Here is an 11,977-nt window from a genome sequence, read left to right as displayed (position 1 = left end):
AAAGATACATTTTTGTACATCTGTACAATGTGTTTGTGTTTTAAGTGTTACTACAGAAGAGTTCAGAAAGTTTTAAAATAGTAAATAGCTTATAAAGGTGCAGTAAGCCAAGTTTATTATTGGATAAATAAAATGTTAAAAATAGTGTAGCCTAAGTATAAAGTGTTTATCAGGTCTCCAGTAGTGTACAGTAATGTCCTAGGCCTTCACGTTCACTCACCAGTCACTAACTCATCCATGCCAACTTCCAGTCCTGTAAGCTCCGTTCATAATACTTTACATGACATACCAGTTTTTATTTTTATACCATACTTTTGTGCCATATTTATACGCAACATATCATTTTTTGTCTTTTATATCATATTTTTACTGTATCTTTTCTATATTTAGAGACACAAGTATTTACTATTGTGTTACAGTTCCCTGCGGTATTCAGGACAGTACCATACTGTACAGGATTGTAACCTAGGAGCAACAGGCTATACCCTATAGCCTAGGTGTATAGTAGACTGTGCCATCTAGGTTTGTGGAAGTACAATTTATGTTCACACAAGGACAAAATCACCTAATGAGATGCATTTCTCAGAACATATCCCTGTCATTTAGCAATATGTGACTGTAATCTAGAGGTGATTTAAAGTTTATGGGAGGATGTGTGTAGGTTGTATGCAAACACTGTACCATTTTATATATGAGACTTGAGCATCCATGGATTTTAGGTATTCAGGTAGGGTCCTGGAACCAGTGCCCTATGGATACTGAGGGACAACCATGTATAGAACTTTTCACCCAACAACAGCAAAATGTACATTCTTTTAAAGTACACATGGCAGATTCTCCAGGATAGACCATACGTTAGGCCAAAAAACATCTTAGTAAATGGAAGAAGATTGAAGTCGTATAAGGTATCATCTCCAACTACAATGAAATGGAGCTAGAAATCAATTACAGGAAAAGAAAAAACCTGGAGTGTTCAAAAATATGTGGAAATTAGTGAACACACTCTTAAGCAACCATAGGTCAAAGAATAAATCACCAGGGAAATTAGAAAATACATGAATGAAAATGAAAATACAATACACCAGAACTTACAGGATGCCATAAAGGCAGTGCTGAAGAGAGAAATTTATAGCTATAAATGCCTGTATTAAAAGGAAGGACTAAAAGGGAAGAAAGTAAAAATCAGTAACCTTACTTTATACCTTAAGGTACTAGAAAAAGAAGAGCAAACTGAATCCAAAGATAGCAGAAGAAATGAAATAATAAAGATTAGGGCACAGCTAAATAAAATAAAGACTAGAAAATAATAGAATCAATAAAATGAAAAGTTAGTTAGTTAGAAGTCAACAAAATTGGCAAACCTTTAATTAGACTGACCCCTTCCCAATAAAAAGAGCTAAAGAGGGAGAGACATTACAAATCACTGAAATCAGAAGTATAAGGGAAAATTTTATTACTTACCAACAGAAAACAAAAGAATTATAACAGGAACAACTGTATGCCAACAGAGTAGATAACTAGATGAAATGAACAAATTCTTAGAAGGATACAAATAACCCAGTATGACTCATGGCAAAATAGAAAATCTCTGCAGACCTGTAACAAGTAAAGACATTGAATCAGTAATCAAAAACCTTCTGACGGACCCTCACGCACTCCACAACCCCATTCCAGCGGCTTATTAAAAAAAGACAGTCAACCTTCTGATAAAGAAGAGTCCAGGACCACACCAGTTCACTGATGAATTGAACCAAACACTTAAAGAAAAATTAACACCAATCCTTCTCAAACTCTTTTTTGAGAAGGCACCTGTAGTCCCAGCTACTCCGGGGGCCAAGGCAGGAGGATCACCTGAGACTTCGGAGGTCGAGACTATAGTGAGCCATGATCAGGCCACTGCACTCCAGCCTGGGTGACAGAGTGAGAACCTGTTTCAAAAAGAAAGGTACTTGAGACTTGAACTTAAAATAAATTCACCCAAGTTGCAGGCTGCAAGATCAACACACAGCAATCAGTTGTGTTTCTATAAGCCAGCAACGAACAATCTGCAAAGAATGTTAAGAAAGCAATTCCACTTAACAATTGCGTCTGAAAGAATAAAATACCTTGAAACAAATTTAACCAACTAAAAATGACAAAACATTGCAGAAAGGAATTAAAGAAAATCTAAATAAATTGAAAGACATCTCTTGTTTATGACTAGGGGAATTTAATATTGTTAAGATGCAGTACCTAAAGTTATGTACAGCTTCAACTCAGTCCCTATCAAAATTCAGAGTCTTTTTTGCAGAAATAAAAAGCTGATCCTCAAATTCATATGGAATTGCAAAGGACCTGGACAGCCAAAACTATCATAAAAAAATGGACAAAGTTGGAGGATTCATACTTCAGAACTTATTGCAAAGTTACAGTAATCAAAACAATGTGGTACTGTCATATACATAAAACTCTCTGCACAGTAAAAATTTTACTTTTTAAAGTATTTTCAGCAACCATGTAACCAGTTTATCATGTATCCCTTAATTTTTATCTTGTTTCTTTTTAAAATTGTAGAAGATTTGTTGGTTTTTCTCAGTGTTTCTTCTGTCGCTTCAAAGCTTGGCTTGTCCTCCTCTCAGAGTTTTGATAAGTATTTAATTCTGCTTTCTTTTGGATGTTTGTTGGGTCTAAAAATAATTAACTGTTTACTCTGTTTGGAGTTTGTTTTGCTAAATGGTATGACATGAGATTCATTTTTGTTATTTTATTGCTAGCTGGTGATTCCAATTTCATTTATTAATCATTACCTTACCTAGTGACTGAAGATGTCTCATATATTGAATTAAATTATTTTGGGAAGCAGATCTGTCACAGTGATACTTTAGTAAAGAGTTATAGTATGTTTTAATATTTTAAAAGTGTATTTTCCCACTCACCCCTTGTATTTTCTTTGACATTTTTATTTTTACCAGTTTATTCTTATCCACGGAGTAGAAACATGTCTCCGTGCCCTTCTATCCCCACATTTATAAAGAACTTTTAATTAGAATTATGTGGAAGATAACATGAAAAATATTGAATACATGTCCATTTAATCTTCCCTTTTAAATAGTTGGTTTCAATACTTTTAGGTTTTTTTCATATAAATCAGAAATTTCTCACTGTTATTCTTCAGTTAACAATGAAATTTTTGTTGTTTATTGCTTATTTTAATATCTGGAAGTATTGATTTGTGTTTATCTTATATGCTATTGCTTTACTCTGTCCATTCTAACACATTTCACTAGATTTATTTGTGTTTTCTAGGTGAACAATTAAATAGAAATGATAAAGATGTTATTTTTCTTTACAATATTCATATTTTTAACTATTTTACATGTTGGTGAGAGAGACTGTTTTACATGTTGGTCTGAAATGAATGTTGCATAAGAGTGATAATGGAAGACATCCTTTTTGTTGATGTTTCTGAATTTACTCAGTGTATCTCTAATGGCTCACCATAAATAGTATTTCAATAGCTCAAAATGGATACTTTTAAATTAAAATAATTACTGTATTATTTTTTATGTGATAGCTTTATTGTGGGACTTAGGGTGGTATTTGGAATTATTACTGGATTTTATAAAATGCTAGTACATATTCTGAGATTATCATTTGGATTTTAAAATTTAGTCTATTAAAATAATTCATTTTATGACACAGTTATTAATAAGTTTGCTGACATTAAATTATCTTCAGTGCCTGCAGTAAAACCTATTATTTCTTGGTAGGTTTTTCTTTTTTACAGATGGGTTAATATCATTTTCATAGCGATGCTTAAGAGCAAGAATCTGCCTTACTCTGGTTCTTCTCAAGTTAAGCAGACTTTTGCATGTTAGGCTGCCTAATAAACCATTGGACAATCTGGATCTGGCACATGAAAAATATTTTTTCGATGAATGGTTAATATTGCACTGGACACACCAGGGCTATTTCTCTGGCCCACATCACTTCCTTTGCTCTTTTTAAATTATATACTTCAAATATGAAGGGGTCAGGGTATTTTTCCTTCTACTTTAAGTCAACTACGCTTACCAGTTTTATTGCCCTTATGACTGACTTCAAAAAAGAATACACTAACCTCTAGATCTTGATTCTTTGTTGTCCCTAAACTTAAGTGCATAGGTTCTTTTAGTTTTAAAAGTTTTATTGCAACTGGGGAGACAGATAAGATATAACAAATTAATGACCTTTGGAAAATTACAAAGCTTAGGAAATCTTACAGTCATAATCTGTAGTCTGTATGTTTCTGTTTACCCTTTAGGCAGTACCTGGAAGAATCTTTGGACTTTACATTTTCTTTTCTTTCTTATTACTGAGAGGATATTTCAGCCTTATTTCTAAAAAGGTAGACTTCAACCCAATTTCTTCTCCTTCTTAATCATATCTGAAAGTGAAGAGACCTACCTTTTTTTTTTTTCTAGTGTAGATATGAAGGAGATGTTAGTTTAGACCTTTGCCATTTCTCACAGGACTGTTGCAAAAGGTTTCTGTCTTTATTTTTGTACATTCTACTCTACCATTCCTTTGCCCATTTTAATTTTTTTAAGACGCAGATGTCCTTAAAACTTTTTATCAGTTCCTCATCAGATTTAGGATGCAGTTAGATTTTTCTCTCACTCTATATACCAACAATAATTCTAAATAAATTAGAAATTTAAATGTAAAGCAAGAAATCATGTAAGTCCCGGCTAAAAATTTGACTAAATATGTAATCTGTGTGTGAAGAAAACTTAAAAGTAGCAGCAAAGACAGACTATTAAGGAATGTAAACTGAGGAAAATATTTGCAATATATGGCAGACAAAAAGTTAGTAGACTTTATATAGAATTTTATTTTTGTTAAGATGTACAAAAATGCAGTTACATGAATACTCATTTATATTACAGAAAGAAGTTATTTAATATTTTATTATTCTTATAGATGCACTAATCTTTAGTTATTACTTCTATAGCAAAAACAAATTAGTTACTCACCAGGAATATGCAGCATAGAACATCAGCAAGAGATAACCAAACTAAAGACTGATTTGGAAAAGAAAAGTGTCTTTTATGAAGAAGAATTATCTAAAAGAGAAGGAATACATGCAAATGAAATAAAAAATCTTAAGAAAGAACTGCATGATTCAGAAGGTCAGCAACTTGCTCTCAACAAAGAAATTATGATTTTAAAAGACAAATTGGAAAAAACCAGGAGAGAAAGGTAAGAATCACATTATTTACTATACAGTAAATACTTATTGAGTACCTGTTTTGTGTCAAGTATTGGAGATACATAGGCAATAAACATATCTTAGACCTAAAGGAGACCAAAATCAGGATTGGCAAATAGTAAATTATAATATAGCATGATAGAAAAGCGAATGGGATGATAACTATAGGAGCACATATAGGGAAGGCACAAAAGATAACTTTGGTACATCTAGGCTTTCTGAACAAAATTACTTCTAGCTCGGCATGATGGCACACACACACATACCTGTAATCTGAGTTACTTAAGAGGCTGAGGCAGGAGGCTTACTTGAGCCCAGAAGTTCAAGCCCAGCCTAGGCAACGTAGTAATACTGTATCTCTACCAGGAAAGAAAAAGAAAAAAAAAAATGATAAACTTCGAAGCTGAGATATAATTAGTGAGAAAGAAGTAGCTAGGGAGGAGTGTCCAGGGAGGATGTGCTAAGATCTAAAGGAAAAGGAGGACTTGCCACATTCAGAAAATGAAAGATGTTTACTATGACTGAAACATAAATAGATGGGAGTGGTGAGAAATAAAGCTGGAAAGTAAAATAGACGCAAAGTCATAACAGAGTACAAGGCATTTGCACATTATCCTCAGGCCATTGAAGGAAGGTGACATGATTATATTTACATTTTTGAATGACCACTCGTGCTACTGTGTGGAGAGTGAAGTGGGAGGAACAGTCTGAAGGTACGAATCCAGGTTGGAGAGATGAGGTGTGGGCCTCAGGTGGTGATAGTGAAGATAGAGAGAAGTGGATGGATTCCATCTACTGAGAAGATAGAACCTGGAGAACATAATAAGCAACTGTGAGAAATGAGGGAGCAGAAGAAATTGTCAGTTATACTCAGCTTTCTGGATTTCAGGAAACTGAATATATGTTGCTGTCATTCTCAGCTTATATTGGAAGCCCGAGATGATTCAGTTTGTTGCATTTATTCATTCAGTAATATTTTTTAATCTACTATGTGTGACACACTGTTGTAGGGACTGGTACAAAAAGACAATGACAATGAAAAGAAATTCCTGTCCCATAGAGCTTTCTATAAGTAAAACATAGAATGTATCAGATAATGATAAATGCTAAGAACAAAAAATTAACAGGGAATAGGGTCTATGAAGCATTCGGGGGAGGATTAAATTATATAAATACAGGATGGCCAGGAAAAGCGATACTGAGAAGGTGATTGATTTCTCAGTTAAAGACTAAAAAAAGGTATTTATACAGATGTATGAGAAGAGCATTCTACATGGAGAAGAGTAAGTTTTTTTACAAAATAGTGAGGAGGCCAGTGTGCCTCAAGTAGAATAAAGGGAGAAGAATAGTAGAGACAAGTGAGAGAGGCAACAGGGGCCACATCATGTAAAGCCTTGAAAGTCATGTTTAGTGGATGCATAGTTTCTTATTCTGAGTAAAACTATTGCAGGGAATTACAGTCATGCATCACTTAACACCAGGGATATTTTCTGGGAAAGGTATTGTGATGTGATTATATATAAGATTTTTTTTTAAAAAAGGGTACACCTATATAAGGCACTTACCATAAATGAAGCTTACAGGACTGGAAGTTGCTCTGGGTCAGTCACAACTACAAGGTCTTCAGGGACAGTTACACACATGGAATTGTCATTTCCTATAACAACAATGCCTTCTTCGGGAATACTTCCTGAAGGACCTGCCTGAGGCTGTTTTGCAGTTAACTTTAAAAAATATATATTAAGTAGAAGCTGTATACTCTAATGATAAGAAGTATAATATAGTAAATATATAAACCAGTAACATAGTCATTTATTATTAAGTATTATGTACTATACATAATTGTATGTGCTATACTTTTATACTGCCAGCAGCGCAGGTTTGTTTACACCGACATCACCACATACACGTGAGTAATGCTTTACGTTAGTACTTTAAGACAGTTACAGTATCACTAAGTAATAGGAATTTTTCAATACCACATAGTATTCCCATAAGATTATAATAAAGTTGAAAAATTTACACAGTTATGGACTAATACATTATGGACTAATGGCAGTCCATAGTTGATCAAAATGTCATTATGCATTACATGACTATATTGTAGAATTCTGAGCAGAAAAGCGACGACTGATTTGTGTTTTAACAGGATCACTCTGAATAATAGGTTAAGAGTAGTCTGAATTAGGTAAGAGCAAAAGCAATGAGACCACTTAGAAGACGACTGAAGTAATCCAAGCAGATGACAGTGGCTTTGGCCTAGGGTAGTGGCAAAAGGGATAAGAAGGGTTTGAATTTTAATGATCTTTAAAGGTAAAGATAGCAATGTATTGGTGGACTAGATATGATATGAGGGAGAAAAAGGAAGACTCAAGAATGATACTAAGGTTTTTGGTCCAAGTGGTTGGAAGAATATATTACTAGAAAGGACGACTACAGGAGAGGCAAGTTTGGGATTGGGAGTATTATCAAGGGCACATTTTTCCCCCAACAAGACTCTTTCATAAACAGAAAGAGCTCATTTTAAGCAGTTACAGTTGAGATGCTTATTAGACATTCAGTTGGAGATGTCAAATAGGCTGATGTATAGACCAGCCTGGATTTGGGGGAGGGAGGTAAAATCCTGAGAATATTATCACTTCCATGGCATTTAAAGCTCTAAGACCGTATGAAAACACTTAGTGAATGGGTATAGATAGAAAAAAATTTCCTAGCACTGAGCCTTGGGGTACTCCAATTTTTAGAAGTTGAGAGACGAGGAGGAACCAGCAAAGTGGATAGAGAAAGGGCAGTGAGAATGACAGGAGAATAACAGGCAAATTTAGTGTCCTCATGTTGGCAGCGGCAAATCCATATGCATTTGCAGCAACCTCAGTTCTTGCCTCCTCAGAATAAAGAATTAGACCAAGGGGCATAAGACAGAGGGAGAGACCGAGGCAAGTTTTAGAGTAGGAGGGAAAGTTTGTTAAAAAGCTTTAGAACAGGAATAAAAGGAAGCAAAGTACACTTGGAATTGTGCCAAGTGGGTGACTTGAGAGATTCAAGTGCATGGTTTCACCTTTGACTTGGTGTTTAACCTTTGACTTGGCATGCTTCTGTGGAGTTGCATCCCTTCTCTGATTCTTCCCTTGGGGTGGGCTGTCCGCATGCACAGTGACCTGCCAGCACTTGGGAGGGGCTGCATGCACAGTGTGTTTACTGAAGTTGTACACGTGCTCACTTGAGGCATTCTTCCCTTGCCAGTCTAGTGCTCCTAGAAGAAGGTCATATGCCACCATTTAAACTCCACCATTTTTTCTCTTAGTGTATATGCTTGAGCCCACTTGCCTAACTCCTGAATCTTATTGGGAAGCTGCTGATCACGTTTCAGTTGTTTCTATCTAGTGGGAGACTGTCTTTTCCTGTCACCAGGTGTGATCAATTATTATTTTAGAGACAGTTTAACAATCGCCTGGCCATCACCTGATGTGGCCATTCCTGGTTGGGGGTGTGGGGGCAGGGGGTCCCTCCTGTCCTGCTTATGTCTGCCTGACTGCCTACTGTAACAGTGGAAACCAAGTGAAGAAAGCACATAAAGTCTGTCAGCATGTCAAATAAAATGAGTTCTGAATCAAGTGAGATAAGGACTAAATAATGACATTTGAGTTTAGCAATATGAAGGTCATTGGTGACTTTGATAAGAACAATTTTAGTGGAAAAGCAGAGGCAAAGACCCCACAGTAGGATTAAAAGAGACTGGAAGGAGAGCACTTGGAGACAGAACATAGAAGTAAAACTATTGTTACTTGGAGTTATCACACAAACAAGCAGTGAAATCAGGTAATAGCTAGAGGAGAAATTATCTCAGAGAAGATATTTTGCTCTTTGTTTTTGTGTATGTGGTTTTCTTTTTAAGATGGAAGAAATAACAGCATGATTGTAATCTGATAGAAATTGTCTCATAGATGATTGGAAGAGAGAGGAGAAGAGGAAAGTACTAGAGAAAAGTACTTGAGTACTTCAGGATGTTCATAATGAAGGGATTGGCCTTACTCAATCTGTTTTGTTTTTTTGTTTTTGTTTTTTTTTTTTTAACCTATCAGAAGAGAAAGTAGAGTATATTGATGTAGATAGGAGTGGTGGGAATTTGTGTTGAGCTCTCTTGTTGAGTTGGGCATATTGAACTTGCAGTGCTTGGAAGATGTCTTTGTGGAGATGTCAAGTCAGCAGTTTGAAAGCCACAAAAGCTTCAAATGTAGATTCAGAGATCATCAGCTGAATACATAAATAAAACCAACTAGTGTCATTGATGAGATACCTCAGGCAGCATGTGTAGAGAGGAAGAGACAGCACCTCTAAGACAGAATGCTGAGGAGCATTGGTATTTACAGGAAGGATGGAAGAGTCACAAAGGCAGCCGAAAAGAAGCCAGGAATGTAGACTAAAAACTAGTAGAGCATGGGATCCCTGAAGTCAAAGCCAGACAGCATGTCAAGAGGGCAAGAGTGGACAACACTGTCAAAAGTGGCCAGCAGGTTGGATGTAATCACAGTCAGGCCAGTGTTGAGTTTTGGGAGAGCTGTTTTCTTGAGATGGTGGAGGCAGAAGCCAGATTTTGGTGTGGTGGAGAGCAACTAAACCATGAAAAAGTGGTTACAGAAACTGTTTCAGGATACTTACCAGTGAGTGGGAAGACAAGGATTTGGGAAATGAATTGTAACACAGGCTATGGGGAGAATTTGTTTATTTTTAATATGGAAGAGACTTAAGCTTTTTTAATGCTAACAGGAAACAGGAAAAAGAGCTTCTGTGTTAGGGAAGCTTCCTAAACATAACTAAATTTAACATCTGTCTATAGATAATAGTGAAGTGACACATTTGCTTGGAGATGGAGGTTAGTTTATTTTCCTTGAATTTGTCATTTAAATTATAATTTATCTTCAATAATGTTATGTAGGAGATTTTTAAGATTACACTTTTAAGATCAACCATTTCTTATATTCTTTGTTCACCTTAAAGCAATCATATATAATTACCCAGCCTGATCCACATGGAATTTCATTCATTGCTAACATCCTGTAGCATCCATCAAATTGCTGTAGATATAAGCCTGTTTGTCATATAACAATACAGTCTTCAAAAAACTTATTCCTTCCTGGGCACAGTGGCCCACGCCTGTAATCCCAGCACTTTGGGAGGCCAAGGCAGGCGGATCACCTGAGGTCAAGAGTTCGAGACCAGCCTGGCCAATATCGTAAAACCCCATCTCTACTAAAAATACAAAAATTAGCCAGGCACAGTGGCACATGCCTGTAATCCCAGCTACTCGGGAGGCTGAGGCTAGAGAATCGCTGGAACCTGAGAGGCGGAGGTTGCAGTGAGCTGAGATCACGCCACTGCACTCCAGCCTGGGCTACAGAGTGAGACTCTTGTCTCAAAAAAAAAAAAAAAAAAAAAAAAGTTTATTCTCCTTTTTTCCTTAGAAGACTTTTTATGTCTTATTAAAACTCTGTTTACTTCTAAGGGTAAATAAGTTATCATGCTCCACAGAACTATCATTTTAAATAAGCTTTGTAATATTAAAATAATAATAAATGTGTATGTATGTAGATGTAGGAAGGAAGGAAGGACTGAAAGTTTTGATAGAACTGTTGGAAATTTAATTGAACTTTTAATACTATCTAGAGTTGAGAACAAGGAATCATTTTGTGGTTCATATATCCTCTTTCCCCTAACCTCTCCTTTCACCACACTTTCTAGTATATACATAATCAAATAAGGTGAGCGTAGGAAGTCTACAAATCACAGATGTTTTCCTCAGATTTCTAAATGAAACACAAATAGATGTTATTAAGCATATGTTCATTGAATTCATTAAAAGTAAATGAGTGTGATTTTTAATTTTAAGGGAAAGGATGAGGATTTGGAAGCATCAGGCTATAATAAAGCAGGTGGTACAATATAGCCAATCTGGAATACTGTTATTTTTAATAAAATCAGGCAATGCAATTCCATTCTGGCATTTTCCACTGTCATTGTAGACTGTCATCTGGGACACCTACCATAGTGTTTCTCCAGGATGCTAGCGCCCTCTCACTGGTGTATTTATTAATGCCTTGGTGAAAGGACTGCTTTCTAGGTGTTCTGAAGTGGGTTCTTCGTGGGTGGCTGACCAGGTTGCACATAATAGGTCCACTCTGACATTCTCATCTCCTTGAGCCAGTAATGCTCCAGCTAATTGACTGTAGGCCACTATTGGGTCCGAAGTCCAAGCTTCAATTACTCAGCCTAGCAGTGAAAAACTACACACGAATGTTGAGTCAACACATTAAACCACAAATCCTAGATGAGTATGTGCATTTGATAAATTTGGCTGTATTTAATTTTTTATTTACCCACCTTGGGGTAACACCCTTCTGACCTGAAAGAAGAAGCTGAGGCACAGGATATATTTAAAGAGTTTGCTTGAACCAAAGTGAAGACAGCTGCCAGGAACACACTTCCAGGTTACCTTGAGGAGTGCTCCGTTAGATCTTTGTTACTAGTAGGTTTTTAAAGGCAAAAGGAGAGCAGGGCTGGGCTGATACAAAGTTGTTTGACAGGGATTTTCATTGGTTTACAAAATAACATTGATAGGGTGTGAGTCATGGTGTCCAGTGTATGGCATTTTATGGCTACTTGGTATCAGTTTAGAGCCCACATAGCAAGTGGCCTCAAGAGGTGATCATTGAGCTCAAGGTGGGAGTGAGATGTGACTGCTCTCACATT

At 36.1% G+C, this 11,977-nt stretch overlaps 1 protein-coding gene across 27 annotated transcripts in view; it reads left to right on the top strand.

The window, feature by feature from the left end:
* LOC105478710 (CDC42 binding protein kinase alpha) overlaps positions 1-11,977 on the top strand; it is a 330,193-nt gene that overhangs the window by 201,664 nt on the left and 116,552 nt on the right. For 20 of the 27 annotated variants that reach the window (XR_011614991.1, XR_011615009.1, XM_071081557.1 and 17 more), the window contains 2 exons: positions 4,283-4,366; positions 4,973-5,220. Coding sequence is in view for 25 of the 27 variants with exons in the window: in XM_071081557.1 (XP_070937658.1) it covers positions 4,283-4,366; positions 4,973-5,220 (332 nt within the window). In the remaining 2 variants the exon portion in view is untranslated. The remainder of the gene's footprint in view (positions 1-4,282; positions 4,367-4,972; positions 5,221-11,977) is intronic. The other 7 variants (XM_011736411.3, XM_011736402.3, XM_011736395.3 and 4 more) reach the window with 1 other exon arrangement.

The sequence above is a fragment of the Macaca nemestrina genome, chromosome 1 (assembly GCF_043159975.1).
Source record: "Macaca nemestrina isolate mMacNem1 chromosome 1, mMacNem.hap1, whole genome shotgun sequence".
Lineage (NCBI taxonomy): Eukaryota > Metazoa > Chordata > Mammalia > Primates > Cercopithecidae > Macaca > Macaca nemestrina.
This window is presented reverse-complemented; position numbering and strand designations above follow the sequence as displayed.